Raw genomic sequence first — 19311 nt, 5'->3', positions numbered from 1 at the left:
CCTACCCTTTTTTTTTTTTTTCTCTGAATGTTCCAAAGTTCAGCCAGAGCAATCCCAGATGTTTTCATGGTGCACGTGCAGATCAGCAGTACAGCACAAGCACAATAGTTGTAAGGCTTCCTGCACACCTTGGATCCCCTCTGCATGTATGGTGCCAGTGATGCCTATACACATGCTGAATGAGTCCCATTTGCAGGCACAAGTCACCTGCTCAGTAGTTTTGCTGTGTTCTGCATAGGGTAGATTCATGGCACATGTGGCATACAGATGTGTAGACTTCTGTCCAGGAAATCACAGACAGAAATTTAGGAGTCCTGTTCTGCAGTCATGTATGAACACACTTTCTTGCATGTACTGTATGTACCACTTGCCTCAACAAGACTACTCAGTATGTATGTTTCTGAAAAACTGGAGTTTAATGTTATAGACTACATATAGCTATATAGGATTTTAAAATGAGAGTGAAAAGAAAGCCTACTAAAGTAATCCATGTGTTGCATGGTATGACTAAGAACAAGTTGTTTAGACTTTCTTACCTAGTATTTCTACTTGTAACTGTGACATTTATTAGTCTCTGCTAAAGTTTATTGGAGAAAGATGCCACTATGTTAATTATTTAATGAACCATTGTAAACTGTACATGTCAGTAACTACAAAGTATTATTTTATGAAATCAGTGATAGCATTTGGCTTTAACAAGTATTTACATGTTCAAAGAGTTTAATGCAAAGTGTTTGATTAAATAATTATTCATGAATTTACAAATATTGACTAATTATAAAAAATCTGAGGGATGAAGCAGAAATTAAAGTAATTTTAAGTGTTACAGGTCAATATCAATGGCAGCATTAGTACAAAAACATTCCTTTTTCAAGATTTTATGTTTACTGAGCTGATTTTTTTACTCACTGAAAGAAAAAGTTAATAGGTTTGGAAATAGTTTACAATTTTATTTTTTTAGATAAGTTTAACTGAAGAGGTTCATAATCTTATGCGTTTGCAGCTCTATTACATAATTCATCTGTAAGGCTCCAAACTATGCACTGATACTTCAAGGAAAGTCTGTTCTAAGAACTAAATTTGCCCTTGATTATTATTTCTTAAAATAATTTAATAACTCCTTTTATGGAAGAGAGTAAAAATAAGGTAATATGTTACACTGACTGTGATGGGTTGGCGAAGTTCCCTGTACTGTTCTCGATTTAAACATATTCCTGCAGGGTGGGTAGAGGCTACATGAAACTGCAAGATTAGTTGGGGAATAATGCTCTGTCATGACATTTGCTCTCCTCTGGTCTCACATTTTGTCTTTTTTAGTTTAGAAAGTAGTATTTGCTTGTTGCTATATTTAATCATTTTAAAATGGTGGGATGAGTATTTTAAATTTTTTAATAAATAAAACTGAAAATTCTCCACATTGCAATTTTATGTATTTTCAAATGACACCCTGCAGAGAATGTGGTAAAGCAGAATGACAAATGCACTGTTCTTCCTGCAGAACGCTTGGTTCCAATATGTTCTTGTGTATCTGCTGTATCTGAAGATAATCACAATACCCTGTCTGCCAAGTGAGACAATGGGGTTAATGGGAGAAAAGTTCATCTAACCTTGTAATTAAGTGCTGTAGTCTAGTATCTGTACACATGAAGGCTGAATAGAGGTTGTGAGATCAGTCTCAGTACCTCCATATCCCAGCATTTGACTCATTGTGTTTAAAAGTATGTGCATCGTGGTCTGAAATCTTTGCCCTTCCTATTAATTCAAAATATAGCAAGTGAGAATACTGTACCAATTTGAGTGTAAGTTGAGGTTTTAAAACCACTGAGTGGGAAAAGAGTGAGGTTGCCCTTCATTTTGCAAGTTCTCTATTGTTAGTGCAGCTCTATGAAGCCTTTCTAACAACCTCAGCAGCTTCCTCAGCCTTTCTGGGCATGCTGTTATAGCCACACGGTGCCGGAGCACGCGGGTAGTGCTAGAGCTCTGCTTCCTCAACCGAGGCCGTGTCAGCATCCACACCAGTGCGCCGGGCTCTTCTTAAGGCAGGCACTGGCATGTGCATGAAAGCTTTTTAAGGGCCCATATGCCACTGCAACTGGCAGACCCTGGGAGTAAACACAGCAGTCTTCCAGTTTGTGTCTGTGCTGAAGAAGTGGCAGATATTTAATATTTGGGACAATTTTGTACTTGGGCTGACAGAGGATTCTTCTTGTCTCCTCTGACTGTGTGGACTAGGTGGGAAGGGGAGTGGTATCTTCTTGTGGACCATGTCTTTCTAGGAATGTGTCAGTGATTTAATATGGAAAACCATCATTGCTTGACACTACTGAATATTTTTCTACATTGCTTCTGTGTTCATGGGGGTTACTTAGGAAAAAATGCACCTTTCCTTAAAATGTCAAAGAAGTTTCCCTCCCCCACCCCACCCCCCCTTTTCTTTTTTTCTCTATCTATCTTCAAAAAGTGTAAACTGAGACGGTGAAAAGCAAGTACACTGAAGCTTCTGTTAACATCGGTTTATTCATACAGGCAATCTGCAAACAGTCTGCAATTCTTAGGGTGGCATTTTTAAAGGTTACTTTCTTGTCATGGTTTCTCAGGTAGGGATTTGAGACGAGCATATTTGCACACTGACAAAAGCAGTATATTGGTACGCAACAACGTTCATATTTGTAGATTTCTACGTAATGTGTTATGAAATTAATTGCCCCTAGACAAAAAAGTTTATATCTAAAAGTCAGAATGAAATTCACCAATTTCTTTGTTCACCTGTCTATTATTTCTGAGACTGCTATCTTTTTCTCTGTGAGAAAAGGTGTGTTTAAATATAAGTCTTTTTTTCTCTCCTGACAATGTATTTAAAAACATTTAGAATTGGTGAACTTAGTTCAGACATGATACTGTGTTGGTTTTTAAAAAAAAAAAAAATACTATTCCATTAATAGATTTTCTTAAGAAGATTGTGAAACGATTTTATTAGAGGTTTTTAATTCCATACTAGCCTCTGAATCTCACAGAGCTGCAAACAAGATATATATATTTTAAGAAGAAAGAATGAAATTAAGTATTTCCTTTTATAGATCACCTTACTGGTTAGGTACTGTTATGTTCTGAATTTTAGCTTCCTTATGATTTTAAATTATATTTTCTTTATTTAGAACAGAAATTGCAAGACTGAAGGTCCATTTGCAAATCTGCTTTTAGCTTCCTGCCCTGGGAGTAGCAGTGATAGGGAAGAAATAGTTTGTCATCCTTACCTTTTGGGGAGAAAAATAGGATTTGACTGTGAGCTAGGTCTGTTACTGTAGCATCCCATTCAGGTGAAGCTGTGTCTCGAAACCTGTGGCACTGTAAACTGAGCAGAGGCTTCTGTGTCTCCGGTTTAATTCACCAGGATGTTTGCTGCCATGGCAGCCAGCAGCATTCACTGCAGTGGCAGAGAAGAGTCATATATCTGGGAATGCAGGTTGAATACTAAAATGTAAGGAGGCTTGTGCAGAGCTTTGCTTCAGTGGTTAATTTTGGCTCTTTATTGAGCTCTGACGTGGAGGCTGTACTTGCAGTTCTGTGTCAGCCCATCTAAAGTGAAGAGCCGTGCACTGGGATCAGTCATGATCTGGTGAGAGGAGGGGGGAAAGCCTGAGACAGCACTTGTGCCTACTTTGGATTTCAGAAGGCAGCAGCTGTAGACAGAGATGCAGGCCCACTGCTCCGATGAGACTGTTGATTGGATGGAGAGGGGAAAACACAGTTGGCTTTTGGGATTACTTCTTTGCTGGAGCAGAGTGTTTGATCAACTCTCTTCTGCTTGAGAGAAATTGAAGTGAAAATGACTGTAAGTACTGCAGATTAACGTGACGGGAGAGAAGTGGCTTAGCAGAGACAGCAGTGTAATTTTAAAGAAAATGACTGTGCCTGTCTAGTCATTTCCAGTGCGTACAATGCATGTTTGAGCTGTGCTTTTCATTGCAAGTGCAAGTATATTCTGCCTGGGATGTGCAGCGTGCAGTGCTGGAGGGATCACATCCCAGACCTTTCCAGAGAATTGAACTACTGTCTATCTCAGAAATATGAACTCTACCTGAGGTGAAGCCCCAGCTGAAAAAATGCAGCGATCTGCTGAACTGTCAGTGTTTAAAGGCAAGGAGGTTAGAAGAGGGTGTGTTCGTCTTCAGAAGCAGAAGTCTCTAACCAATCTCACGCTCATCAGCGAAGGGGAGAAGAGGCGATACTCATACAGGGAGAACTGGTTTGGAAACGCCTCCAAGTCCAGCCAGAGTTACCATCAACAGGAGGCAGAAGCTGGATGCACAGGCTCCCTTTCCAGGGTGCTTTCGCGGTCGGTGCACTCTCTCTGCCACTCCAGCCTCACCGCACACCAAGCATTTCAGGCGATAGCACCTGTTGGAAGCAGGACATCTAGGAGGTCCTCAGACTGGCATACAGGTGGAGGTTTTGAGACTGACAATGAGGACAGGGGAAAATCAGATGATGAAAATGCATCCTGCCCATCCCATTTCCCCAGCAGGAACTGGGCAGAGGAGGAGGAGGAAGGCTGCTTGCGTGAAGGGACCGCACATCTGGATGAAGATGTCATAATAACAATGCTGGGGGACCTAGAACAGGTCCTTTATACTGATATTTTAGGTAAGTTAACTTTGGCTTGACATCACGAAGGGCAGGAGGAGACCCAAGTTTAGCACATATATACATGGAGCACATTTTTTGTCTTGACAGTGATTTCACAAGACAGAACTGTTTTAATTTGCAACAGTATGCAAAAATAGGGTCCACCCATTTCTTCCTTGTTTGCTTACTCTAAAGACTATGAAATGAAGACAAATGTTTAAATCACTTTTTATGGGTGTATGGGCAGGAGCAGCCTGTGAATAATTGAGCATAGTTTGCTTAGCTGTTTGAAAAAATAAGCTGTAACGTTTAAGTGCTATTAGTTTACTCACAAATATTTTAATTTTAATGACATTTGTTCTCATGAATTTAAAATTAAAATCTTGAATCCAAGGATTGGTTTGGATAAAAAATGTCTTGGCCTACCTACAAACTGCTTCTCTGGTCTTGCTTCCCCCTTCCCACCCTGCTGGTAATTTCACCCTATATGTGGAATTATGAGCGTCAGGTTTTCATTTTAGTTTAAAAATCCAGTTTTCCTGTATCAGTTCATGCCAGTGAGTATCTGAAGTCCACAGCCATAGGTGCTTCAAAAGAATTCTGTGTTACTGGCTTTACTTTTCATCTTTCAGCCCTTTTCATGAGTGCTCAAAGTGTTCATTTCCAAAGCTTTGTTCTTCAGCCAGCCAAATGGTTTAAGTGACTGCTTGCTTTTCCAAGGTTATATAGCATGTGACTAGCCTGAAGCCTCTTTGCTGGTGGATATGTTAGCCCTGATTATGTTTAAATATTCAGGATAAAATTTTTGCTGTCTATGTAATGTAAAAAACTATCATCTCAAAATAACAAAGAAACAAGAATTCTCTTTTTATGCATGCCTTTTATTCTTAGACTATACCAGTATGCTAAAAGGGACTTCTCCTAGAGATTAGAGGCTTCTTAGCAGAGGAAGTTGAGCTCTCCAGCTGCCCCTGCTCCTCTTCATCTGTGTGTAAGCCTCAGTTTCCCCACCTGCAGAGTAAAACTGGTACTTTCCTTTGTGAATGGAGTTAATATCTGAGAGTGGACACTTCTCTGGAGAGCTGCCTATTATTTGTAAATCTTTTTATTGAAATCTAACAATTAATGGAATTATCATTCTCCCATTTATCTGCTTTGGGCTGTAGTTACATGTGCAAAAGTGCTGAAATTATTATGAATGGTTTTATTAAATGTGCAATTATGGTTGAGCTTCAGAAATGTAAAAGTTTAACAAAGGTATTTAGTGATTTCTGTAAAATGTTTATTTTGATTTCCTATGTAAGTATCTAACACAAGGGAAGAAATTAATGTGTTCTCTAAAAATTTATTGAGGGAACCTGTAATGGCTCACTGCTTATAGGCAATCATTTGGGGACAATCTTTTGGAATATTCATTTTTAGCATAAGTGATGAAGCTACAAGTGATTTGAGCAGATTATATTTCCTGGGGGTCAGTAAATATTTGCATCAGACTTTCTTGTAAGTGGAACAGGATTTTGACAGAAAGTTTCAGGGCACACTGTTTTAGTCTTATCCCAGTCCCTCCATGTAGGAAATAGAATGGTTCTTCTTGAGTGTGCAGACCAGAATCACTTGAGAGAACAAGCCAGGGAGCATTTCTGATATGTTAGGTCACTCAAATATGAATAGACTCTATGATGGCAGTGGGTCATCATAATAGGCAACAAGGTGCCTGGGAGAGTCTGGGCTCCCTTTGGACCCATACAGAGTGTCCAGATCCTGCTGTGATAAGCACTGTAGTGTCTCTTCTAGGAGGGACAGTATAGCTAACTTTCAGAAAAAAAACTCATTCATCATCACTATGATATTCTGCACAGGAAGCGGGATGTAGCTGGGGAGCCACAGTGCTGACCTGAAAATCTAGGTAATGTCAAATGCAAGTTAGGTCTCAGAATCTTGCTCACAGTGCAGAAAATTTCTCAATCATAGCATTCAGCTGTTTATACTTTCTGACTTGTTCATCCATGGTACAGCATGAGTCCAGTGATACAGCCTTAAGGATGGAAAGAAAAAAGAGCAATTTTTTTTAAGACACTTAATAATTGCAGTTATGAGGATTTTGTGTGTTGTACTATGTAATACATTAAGATCATCAACTTCCCGTTGTAGCGTTTTTTAGGAAAAAAAAAAAAAGGTGGAAAGGTTTTGAAATAACCCATTGTGCCACTGAAGATCAAAAGAGATTAAACCTCAAACTTTTCACCTCTCCAGTATAGAATAACAACAATTTTTATGTTATAATTTGTCTGAAAATGAAATATTCTTTGTAAAAACATACTTGGGCAGTTTGCCATATATATGTATCTTTTTTTTTTTTTTTTGAATTGCAATTATACCTTAAGGCTTTGTTACGCTATTTACTGTACAATGTATATTTAAAAAGACAGTTGCTGTCATTTTTGCTGCAAGAATTCCTGGCGTTAACATTCAGCAAAGGACAAATGACAAGGATAAACAAAGAAGGAAAAGGGCAAAGGCAGTGCACATATGAGTTATATTCAGTTCCTAAAATAAATATAAAGACAAAGTATTGTTTTGCATTTAATTCTGCCTGCTTACATCCTGGAATTTGTCTTTCTGTGTATAGAAGAAAATTATACCAGCAAGCTACTCTTTCACCTCTGGTTTGAGGCAGGGCAGGTAACATACAGGACCTGGGTCTTTCCCATATAGGTATTGTAGGAGGAGTAGAATGTGTTCCTAGAACTGAATTTGAGTGCATTTGGCAGATGGAGGGTGGGTGTAAAGGGGCAGTAGGGGAAGCAAAGAGCAGTGACAGTGAGAAACTGAGTGCATATAAGCAACTGTCTGGGAACTGCTGGGCTTTCACTAGCAGGTTCAGGACTTTATGGTCTCCATCTTAGCCTTGGCACGAGCTGTTTTTTCTCACAGGAATCTCCAGGATGGTGCAGAAACCTCTGCAAACAGTACATGGGTTTCATGGGTACTTTGATTAGCCTGTATGCCCATGCCTTGTCTCCACCCTGTCAGGTGTTGAGCGCACTGTCAGTTCCATGGTGCCAACCAGAGGTTTAGGGACTATTATATCATTAACTCACTGAAGAATGTAATTGGAATGATAAAGCAAACAAGCAAACAGCAGTTCCTGAAGGACTGTTTGGCTGCAGCAAAGGGGACAGCATACAGCCAGAGCAGAGTGGATGGGAAAACTTCAAACACTGTGAAAGCTAGCTTGACACTGAGCCACAACTGCTGGATCCATTCCTAGTACCATGCATCATTTGCCTATCAGGGAAGAAATAAAGGTATATGGAATGTATCTGGAGTAATTTCCTTTCATTTAATGCCAGGAGTTGGGATTTTTTCTTAACTGCCTGCAGAATGTTTGGGCAATAAGACCGGGACTAGTAGAAGGGGGTCCAGTAGCAATTCAGTTTGTCAATGAGCTCAAAGGCTTCATCCTTTTGTCAAAACACAAAATTAAGGAGCTTAAGTGAACCATTGCTCAAATATAATTTGCTTCTGCATGTTATCCCTTATGTTTGAAATAAATGTTATTGTATATGTTAACCCAATGCTTTCTGTAAACCAATGTTAAACCCATACTTGTAGTTCTGCTGCAAGTCAACCTGTTTCCTGTGCCTTCAAACAGATACTGTATTGAGATCTTCTACTGTACCAGAAGGTTTTCAGTAGGACTTCTTTTTGGTTTTGCTTTACTGCTCCAGAACGCTTTCTTAAATATAAAATTTTCATTGTTTCTGGACCCATGTTGAATATTCCCCAGTTCTCTGTCCTGTGCAACTTTTCTTGAAAGCTCTACGCTAATGTCTCCTCCTTCCTTTTTTCACAGTTCATATACCCTGCAAAGGATATCCTCTTCATTTTATGTTTTTTTCCCTCCTCAAACCCTCTATCTGGGTTTTGGGTTTGTTTTCAACTTAGATGGCATACCATGCTTTTCATCAGCGAAATCACCATTGTTGAATTTATATCTTGTATAAATTCACACACAAACCTGGGAGGAGGAAGGGTGGCAACAGAATGAGAAATACAGCAACACTCTGCTTGTTTTTTTTACAATTTTCAAATAGGGAATATCATAATCTCTCTGGTATTTTGACTGCTTGCACTTCTGATCCTGTTTTTTGTGTGATTTTGAGTTTAAATTCACTAGACTGTTAAATGTATTCAAAAATGAAACAGTTTGTTGATGTCATGAGGATTACAAAATTAGATTAAAAGCTTGTTCTGGATGAGAATATTGAAATATAGAGTTAAATATTAAAGATAATTTAAGTGGTTGCACAATATAATTCTTGATGGTAACATTTCCAGAATGAGAAATAAAATTGACTGAAGGTAAAGTATGACATGAAATTTATCATTAATAGAGTCACGACTTCTGGAGCTTGCTTTGAGGCTTATTATATTTTCCTTTGGTAACACGTGATATGTAACTTTTTTGGTTTTCCTTCTTGGGGATGGGACGGTATGTTAATCATCTGAAGTAAATATTATTCATGATGTTCCAGGTGAAGTTCTGCAGGCTTCACTATTCAAGAACCCAGTCTAGCTTTTCGCAGTGGATCCCTGAAGGCTCTTAAAATCCATAGATGTATAAATGACACATGTGCTTAAAGGGTTCGGGATTTTCTCCCATGAGGAACACTTGTTTTTCTTTTATATATATAAAAAATGAATTATCTCCCCCTTCAGGAAATCATTAAAGTTCAGGAAAGATACTTTATTAAGTGCCTGACTTAAAGAGTACTTTGAAATAGCCTGGATGTTAAGTGCATACTGAAGAGTTGTAACAGTCATCACAGTTCTTTCCAGGCACAGATTTACTGCGGCTTTTTTCTCTACCAAGTCATGTAAAATGTCAAGGAGAAAAAAGGGGATGTATAATGTATCAAGTGGTCTGGGCCTGCATTGTGCCTTCATTACAGAGGCTAAAATCCCAACAGTGTAAATCTGAGATTCATTAATAGATTTGGGCCCTAACAGGGATACTTCACCAGGACTCTTTGGTGGGTTTTTTACATACCACGTTATTTATAAGTGTATATGTGTTTTATTTGTGAAAGGATGAGGTTTTATTCTTTAAAAAATTTAAGGGACAGACCTACTTACAATCATATGTGTGTATTCTCAGCTGTGTATTCATTTGTGCACTTTATTGAACCTTTTAACTCATGTGTGCTGAAAGTTGCCTGGTTTTGCTCTTTTCTCCCAGGGGAAGACCCTGAAACAAGAAGAATGAGAACTGTAAAGAATATAGCAGACCTGAGACAGAATTTGGAAGAAACTATGTCCAGCCTTAGAGGGACGCAGATAAGCCACAGGTATACTGGTTTTGTGTTGATTACACTTGGACTGTGGAACAGTATTACTAGTTGCTGAATGAATTAGAGACTTGCAATGGAAAATTAATCATGGCATTAACCATACTGTTTGCTAGACTGCCTCAACAACTTAAATGTGACTAATATATTTTACTGACAAAGTATCTTATGCAGTCATTCATAAAGATGGTTATTGTTTCATATACATCTTCTTAGAAGCCTATAAAATTTATTTTAGGTTATTTTATAAATAGTGATTATAGAATCAGAATTCTTTAGGTTGAAAAATATCCTCAAGATCATCAAGTCCAACCAATAACCCAACACTGCCAAGTCCACCACTAAACTGTGTACCTCAGTACCACATCTACATATCTTTAAAATACCTCCAGGGATGGCAACTCAAACAATTCCCTGGGCAGCCTGTTCCAGTGCTCGACAACCCTTTTGGAGAAGAAATGTTTCCTAATATCCCATCTAAACCTCCCCTGGTGCAACTTAATGCATTTCCTCTTGTCCTAATAATTGCTACTTGGGAGAAGAGACTGACACCCACTTCTATCCATCCTCCTTTCAGGTAGTTGTAAAGAGCAATATGGTCTCCCCTGAGCCTCCTTTTCTCCAGCTTAAAGAACCCCAATTCCTTCAGCCATTCCTCATAAGACTTGTTCTCTAGACCCTTCACCAGCTTCATTGTCTTTCTGTGGACCCACTCCAGCACCTCAATGTCTTTCTTGTAGTGAGAGTCCCAAAAACGAACACAGTATTTGAGGTGCAGCCTCACCAGTGCCAAGTACATAGGGACAAACACTTCGCTACTCCTGCTGTACACACTGTTTCTGATACAAGCCAGGATACTGTTGGCCTTCTTGCCTGCCTGGCACAGGCTGGCTCGTGTTCAGCTGTCAGCCAACACCTTTTCCACCAAGCACCTTTCCATCCACTTTTCCCCAAGCCTGTGGCATTGCATGGGGTTGTGACCCGAGTGCAAGACCCAGCACTGAGCCTTGCTGAATCTCATACAACTGGCCTCAGACCGTCGATCCAGCCTGCCCAGATCCCTCTGCAGAGCCTTCCTAACCTCCCACCTAACTTGGTGTCATCTGCAAACTTACTGAGGGTGCACTAAATTCCCTCATCCAGATCACTGGTAAAGATGTTAAACAGAATTGCTCCAGTACTGAGGGGCATACACAAAAACTTGTGTGTGCATGGAGAAGTACACAAGGAACTCTTTTAAAAAACATATACATTATTTCAGCCATTGTTTTTCCTTGTTCCACAGGAGCAGAGAAAGCACAGTTCACTGACTTCTCCATTTTGTTTGGCAGCACATTGGAGACAACTTTTGACAGCACTGTGACAACTGAGGTGAATGGGAGAAGCATACCAAGCTTGACAAGCCGGTCCACCCCGATGACTTGGAGGCTAGGGCAGGCCAGTCCTCGGCTGCAGGCAGGAGATGCCCCGTCCTTGGGTGCTGGTTATCCTCGCAGCAGCACGAGTCGCTTCATACACACAGACCCTTCTCGATTTATGTACACTACCCCGCTTCGCCGGGCAGCTGTTTCTCGCCTTGGAAATATCTCACAGATTGACATGAGTGAGAAAGGAAGTGGTGATTTGGACATGTCGTCTGAAGTTGATGTCGGTGGCTACATGAGTGATGGGGACATTCTTGGGAAAAGCCTCAGAACTGATGACATCAATAGCGGGTAAGCAGCACTTTTTCCCCCTTTGAACCGATGCATGGTTGGCAGGTTTGAAGGATTTTTCTAAGAAATTCTGGCACAGAAATGGAAGTTGCATTATGGTTTATGTATTATGAAAATAGACATATAAAAAAACAAACAAAAGGTAAGGCACTAAGCTGCTAGTGTTGTTCTCAGCTCTTCCCCTTTAACATTAAGATGATTTTGCTGTGAACTTTGATAAGAGCAAAAGTGTTTCTTATTACTTACTGGAATGTCTTAGTTACCTGGTAAGCCATCATTTTGCAGTGCTTGTCCTGGGAGGGGTTATCTTTTATTTTTATTTTTTAGTTGAGATGGTAGGTATGGCATTGGATGCAGCAGTTGCTGACAACCCTGACTTTCTCTGTTTCCACTTCAGATACTGTCTAGTGTAGTCTGTGTGAAAGGCCTTTATTGCAGTTTTTCAATATGCCTATCACACAAGCTGTAGGAATATCTTTTCATAAAAGAATAGATCAGCCACTCTGCTAGCATACTCAGGAGGAAGAATGACAATTATTGTTATTTGTTTGTTGAATCAGTTGACAGGCTTTGGAATACTTCATTCCCTGTGCTTCAAATTGGTATTTGAAGACTATCAGTCTTGGAACATAAGTCATGTCATTTATATGTATGTTAGAACTCCTAAAGCAGAATTTATTTTGTTTTTAAGGGGAAAAAAAAAAAAGAAAAAAGCTATTTTGTGGTTTTGCTCATACTTAAGTTACTGTTCATTGCTGTTGTTGGCATCTCAAGGCTGCATGGTGGCAGAGGTAACACTGGGTTGAACAGAAGTCCCATAGAGTACATGGCCATGTCACACCATACTGCTTCACTCTGTATAAATTTAAGACTCATGTTGTCAGTCTAATCTCTTAGTTTGAAGTATAGCTATGATTAGAGAATGGCGGCTGATGAAATTGGATATGATACATTCCTAAGGACAACTGAAAGTCTGTGATAAAAGCTCTCTCTAGAGAAGTGTCTCACCTTAAGCACCCTCCCAAGATCTCTAGAAAAAGCATAACTATAAAGAAAGCGTGTTCCCATATCTTCCTGGTGTACTGTCTCAGTGATCTGTGAACGGAGCACTGCTGACAAAGCTGTCCACAAAGCACAGTCTCAGTGGCTCTTCAGTAGAGCGCTATATTCATGTCTACTAGACCAGAGAAAAGACATATGGAAAATGTACCACTTTAGTGTCTGAAGACCTTTTATCATAAAGGTAATATAAATGCTGCCTTTTACAGATGCATGAGTTGGGGAATCCTTTGCAGTGCCTGATGAGTTAGGTTAATTAGCTTATCACATTAAAGGGTGAATATAGTCATCTTGTGTGACTTTTCTTTGCATCTGTAATAAGCGTGACTGAATAGATAGTAAGTTGCAATCTGCTCAGTTAACATTTTTAGGTGAAGTAAATGTTAAAAACAAGTTAATACGCTCAGAAATTTCAGGATTCACTGAAGCATGTAAAGTCTTATCTCCTTTATGCCTCTTCCATTATCAGTTTAATTACTTTAAACACTTGGGGACAGGAATGCAGCAGTAATTAGAAATTAGTGCGAGAAAGGCCTGTTGCACTCATTAAGTCTCTCAATCAGGCCTTACTTATGCAGGAAAAAATCCATACAGTCTGGATTGCATTCAAACCACAGTTAAATTTAATATGCAATTCCAGAGCCTTGGAACCTACTGCATAATTCATCCCTAGCTAAATAATCTGTCAAAAAGTCTAAATTTTGTCTTTAATAAAAGGATAAATCTAGTGTGCAAGTATGACTGTAAATTTACCTTTGAAAACATATGTGAAGTTACCTTCTGCAGACTCCAGATACCAAGTTTTCATAAATCCCTTGCTGAACTGCAGGCCAAATCTTAGCAGTGCATAAAATGCCTTAGAGTTTAGTTAAAAATAAACAAACTAATCCTTTGTGGTTTAGTGCAGCTGAGGTTTCCTTTATCCAGATTGCCACTCAGGACATGATGCCATCTCAAACTGTGGCTGTCACACAGGGCTATGCTACCTGAGCCTAGCTCTCAAAATCTGCACCAGTTCACCCACCCCAAACCACGGTGGTGAAGGCTGGTTCTCCCAGGCAGCTGTATGAGCCCCGAGGTCTCTGGGACAGTTGATTTCATTTTAATCAGCTCCCAGAAAGAACTGCAGGGAGTGGTGTGTGTGTGCATTGGCTCGTGCCTGAGAGTCTGTGTCAAGTTATTAAATTTAAATGTTTGTGTACTCAGAGACACTGAAAGATGGGTTTGAGCGGCACCATCTCATGGTTCAAAGAGAACTTGTGTTACAGATCATTTGAAGTGGGGGTGAACTCCAGTAGACCATTTTAGCCATCATCTTAGCACCGGGCCCATACTTCACTTCTTTAAGCCTGTAATTTCACTTTGGGTAGGTTCACTGAGATACACCAAATTGTTTTTCTGTATATGTATACTTATACATATTTAGTACCATACATGTGCGCGGTCCTTCACAAATGAATTTGTTCAAACTTTGTACTAGGTTGCTTCGCTAAAGTCACCACAAATTACAAGAGAAAAATGTAAAAAAAAAGCCCAAGAGCCTAAGAATGAAGACAGTTTAATGAAAGGTCCTTTGAGAAAATAATGGACAGGTCTTGAGTGTAGGACAGGCTTGTGGTACTGCTCAGTTATAAACACCAAGACAGAGACAGATAGAGATAGTTAGAGATAACTAAACAGTAAGCAGGCATTCCAGAAATTATTGCTGCTGCTTGAAATTCAGAAACTTTTAATGATTCTCTAGTGAATAAGCAGCACTACACTCACTGTTTGAGTCATTAGTCATTCATTTTAATGTGAAGTGGTGGGAATCAAGCTAAAGGAGCACAGATAGAAACAAATTCTTAAATGTCATTGTAAGGGTTTCAGTGGATATCTCTTTCATATCTGAATAATTGCATCCCAGCAGGGACTATGGATTTGGGTTCTCAGTTTCTTTCCCATTTAGATGGATGCTACTGAGTGGTTTTTTGTTGTTTTTTTTTTTCTTCTTTTTTTTAGCTGGAGTTCTGCCTTTTTCTTAACTCCTGGTGCTATTTTCTGACAAAAATGCAGTACTTAAAACGTACTTAAATTTTTTGAAGGTACTTGAGGGCTTCAGTCTAAATATGTTTTAGTAAAAGAAGTTTGCCTGCAAGCCATCACAGGAAAAAGCAAATGATCCTATAAAGTAGGCATATATCTGATCTCCCTGCACTGGACATACAAACTGAGAATATTTATTATAAACCTACCATATGATAGGACAGTCCATACCTTAAACATTTGAATTCCCCAGTCCATTAGCTTTAGAGTGAAACATGGTTGCCAGATGGCTGCATTTCCCACTGATTGACCACACATTTATTTTCAGGTATATGACAGATGGAGGACTCAACCTATATACAAGAAGTTTGAATCGAATACCAGACCTAGCTGCCTCTCGAGACGTCATTCAGAGAGGGGTTCATGATGTGACTGTGGATGCAGACAGGTAACAGTGCTTTGCTAAGTAAAAAACTATCTGAGCTTTACAAATATGTTTTGTTCTTCATACATGCTAATATATCACCATTTTGTTCATAATGAATAGCAAGAGGAAGCAGGGTTCTGAGGCTGCTAGGTTTCTGAGCACACAACACACCAAATACCACAACGGGTGGTCAAAAAGTAAATTTCTCACATGGAAAGGGACCTAGGAAGAGTTTATTGTTGAATATGTGACAGAAAACATGAAGAAGTCCAGACCTTACTTGTAGTCTTGAATCTCTGAAACAGGACATAATTTTTACAGGTTGACTTGGCAATTAATGGGCATAGGAAGGATACACATGGCCTCTAGGCAGCAGAGAGCTTGTGTGTGCGTGATGATGTGGGCTAAAACATACATTTGGAGTTGGCTGGAACCAGAATCAGGGTCTTGTCCACTGGTTTTGCCATCTGTGAGTGTCAAGAAGGCAGTACCTGTGATCAGTGGAAAGTAAGAAGTAGGATTATATCCCATTATTTGTGCAGTGTGAAGAAACACTATCCTGCCCTTATATGTGTATATGGGGTGTGAACATAAAAACAAGCTCCCACTAATATTTCTGCTTATTAGCCAAATGCTGTCTGTTTCTTTTCTTTGAGCTTAAAGTAGATTCATATTGGTGGCTTGTATCCATGTCTGAGAAATAAATATTCATAACCCAGCTTTTGCAGAACTTAGAACTGTCAGCTCTGAGGTTTTGGTCAGACCATTGTAGAGATAAGGAGCAGCTGTGAAATTTGGCAATCTTCAGTTTTAGGGGGTTGATTTAAAAATCAAGTTTCCTTTAAGGAAAAAATGTGTTTAATCGGGAATGGAGAAGAGGTTCACGGAATGGCTTTGGTTTTACAAACCCAGCAAATTAGTTGAAGAAGTTCTAGGATATTAATCTACATATGATATAATTCTTACTTTTCAAAGTTTTCTGGTGAAAACACACCTGTGACACAAGTCAGGAAGAGTCTGCATTAATCAAACAGTGCATCAGGATAAAGAAGATAATTTTCATCCAAGGAACCAGTTACTTAAAAAAGAAGGTTGCTTTTAGCTGGCATATTAGCATTTGTTGACCTTGCAGAAAAAGCCTATTTTAGATAGCAATTCAAATAAACACAGCTTGGTTCTTTGGAACACAAGCATTAATGTGCTGTGAAGACCAGACAAAGAGTACAGTAGGCGTTTAAGAAAATAATTTGGAGAGATCTCAGGCAGTAACAGAAGGAGAAAATGAGAAATGAGATGTGGGCAGGAGGGACTTTGTGGAGCTCTGTATGTGAGAACAGGAACCTTAAGCTCAAAGTGGGAGAGAGGGTGGAAAATGCAGAAGCTGGGAATCGTGTAATTAAAAACAGAGAATGTTGCTAGCACCCACGTTTTTGTATGTGTCTGTATCTTTTCTTCACCTGGGAGTGAAGTTATTTTTATGTGTGTCTGTATCTTTTCTTCACCTGGGAGTGAAGTTATTAGAGCTCTTCCCAGCATGCAATATTCACACCCAGGTTTCAAACCATGCACCAAGCAAAAAAAAGGTCCAAAAGAAGGGATTTTTTTTTTTTTCTAGTATTCCTTAAGCTCTAGATGCCACTCAGACACTTTGTGTTTATTTTGCTTTAAGGTGTTATTTAGTAATGTGTGTGTTAATTTGTTCTATATAGTGCGCAGGTGCATGCATGTTTTGCATGTGAGAACACAGGGAGGCTATCATCAGTTCTCAATTAATGAGATTGTCCAGCATTTCCTAGTACATAAACCTATTTTGGTTCGTTTATACAACTTTGTCAGACTGGCTAAAAATGTTGTGCTAAAAACTACTCTCTTATTTCTGAGTCTTTCTGAGTCTAGCACTTGCCAGGTTGTGGAGCAGTGACTTCAAATTCATCAGGAGATTGTTTTGGGTCTTGAGTTGACCAATTTTATGCAAAAGTCAAGGCTTTTAAAGAAATTAAATTAGTGTGTATTCAGGAAACATTTATCTGATCTCAACAACTAAAATCTCTATATTCTGTCTTCATTGTGCATTTGCAAGGTGCTCTTGACATTAGCAAACTCCATGAGCAAGCCCCAAATTAATTTTTGAGCTTAAATCCTACAAATGTGAAATACAATTTACTTTGTAATGAATGTTTTCCTTTATGCAAAGAATGAAAGCTGGACTCTTGTGCTCTGCTCGACCCTCTAAATGGGGTGTCATGGAACATGCTATATGGTATCATGTAATTTAGAAGCTTATCATAAAGTACAGGCATGGGAGATTTATACTGTAGATGTTCAGGCAGTTTTGGCACTTCTTGACCTTTCAGTGCTTGATTTTTACAGCCTTAATCATCCTTTGTTGATACAGATGGGGTTTCTTTGTCTATAAGTGTATGCTATTAGTTGAAGCAGCAAAAGGTGTTTAGAAAGTGGAAAAAATTAAATATGTTATGATTTCTGTTGATGACAAAACACATGCTTGCCAAAATGGGTCACAAAAAAACTGTATAAGGTCAAACACACACACACACAAAAGTCTATATTGATCTTATGTGTCACATTTCTGATACGAAATCAGGTGGAAAAAGGAATAGAGGTTGCTGAGACACTTGCTTTGTTTGGCAAGATATGTTTTGGTCCTTCACAATAGCATGGGTACCTGAGATTTCATCTTTCTCATATAGCTTTTTAGATACTATTTTTTCTACTTTGAATAAAAAATGACAGGGTTTGCATGGGGGCTTCAAGATACGCCTTGCCACCAGTGTGATGAACTTCCATGAAAGAGAATTATTCTCCTCTCTGTCATCCCTGTAGATATGTGAAGAACATATGCATTTTCACTATGGTATCATTAGTTTAAACTTTTTTCATAATTGCAGTGATTTCCCCTGGCCTTTCTGTTGTAGAGAACTCTGCTGGCATCTCTATGCAGACAGAAATAAATTATATGCTGCAAATATCTGATTTACATCAGCAGGCAGGAGAGAAGTTTCAGTATTCTGTCCATCAGTTGAGCCAGCAACTTCTGCTGACAGCAAACCCATGTTCTTCATGAAAACTGAATTTTGGTTTTCTCTGACAACCTAAATTGCAGCTTCTGCCTCTATTTTAAGACTTTTTTTCATTTTGTGAGCTGACAGCTCAATATTCTTCAGATAGGTGGGCTGATTATATCTCTAAGAGTAATGCCATTTCTAGCAAATTCATACTTTCAGACTGATTCTCATTTCATGGATAAATCAGGAAAAAATCATTGAAATTAAAGGCATTTAACTGGCGTTAAAACACAAGCAGGTCCCCAGTTTATTTCCACTCCAAACTGGTCTCAGACAGAACCTGCATCTCCAGTTCTTGCTAAAAAGGAAAGGGTTGAAGGATCTTCATGTGGAAACATAGCCTGAGAGAGCTCATGCAAATCATATTATTAAATTGCTCATAGGGAAACTTCATCAAAAGTTAAATTCATAAATTCAACATAAGCCAAGTCTTAAATATTACTCGCATACTGCTCTGGAAAGCATACTGCTGTAGAAAGGAATACTGTGTATTTGTTTGTTCTAGGGAAAGAAGTGGTCAATGAAAGGCTTAAGGGACACTGGCAGCATCAGATGTCAGTGGTTGTAACATTCTTCTTTTGATTTTTTTCTAATTTGAACTCTTTTTTTTTTTTGGTCTATAAATCTCTATTCCTTGCAAGTTACCTTGCTTCAGATACCATAAGAAGTTAATTAGGGAGGAAGATGGATTCTCTGCAGCTTGAGATGTGGCCGAGAGAGTTCTCAGTGATATGATGTTACTTTTCATTTCTTGTTCTGTCTTCCTCCTCTACACTCTAGCATTTGCCTTCTGGGACTCTTAGAGGGAGTATTTCAGGAACATTCTTTGAGTTCAAAACCCTTTTCAAAGTAAGATGAGCCAAAAGAGATTAGACGTAAGCTCACAAAATGAATTATGTTCTTGGGAAGAGTAAGGTTTATTGAAAAGTAAGTTGCAGTGTTTCCAAACCACCCTGTATTTTCCATAAAAACTGTTAGAGAAGTTTAAACAATCCATTTTAGAAGCAGATATAGCTCCACTG

At 38.9% G+C, this 19311-nt stretch overlaps 1 protein-coding gene across 11 annotated transcripts in view; it reads left to right on the top strand.

The window, feature by feature from the left end:
* NAV3 (neuron navigator 3) overlaps positions 1-19311 on the top strand; it is a 544137-nt gene that overhangs the window by 423199 nt on the left and 101627 nt on the right. For all 11 annotated transcript variants that reach the window (XM_057429345.1, XM_057429347.1, XM_057429346.1 and 8 more), the window contains 3 exons: positions 9869-9977; positions 11309-11692; positions 15105-15224. In XM_057429345.1, the coding sequence (XP_057285328.1) occupies positions 9869-9977; positions 11309-11692; positions 15105-15224 (613 nt within the window). The remainder of the gene's footprint in view (positions 1-9868; positions 9978-11308; positions 11693-15104; positions 15225-19311) is intronic.

The sequence above is a fragment of the Pezoporus wallicus genome, unplaced genomic scaffold (assembly GCF_028554395.1).
Source record: "Pezoporus wallicus isolate ANWC-B61680 ecotype Strahan unplaced genomic scaffold, APGP_CSIRO_Pwel_v1 contig_5069, whole genome shotgun sequence".
Classification (NCBI taxonomy): domain Eukaryota; kingdom Metazoa; phylum Chordata; class Aves; order Psittaciformes; family Psittacidae; genus Pezoporus; species Pezoporus wallicus.
This window is presented reverse-complemented; position numbering and strand designations above follow the sequence as displayed.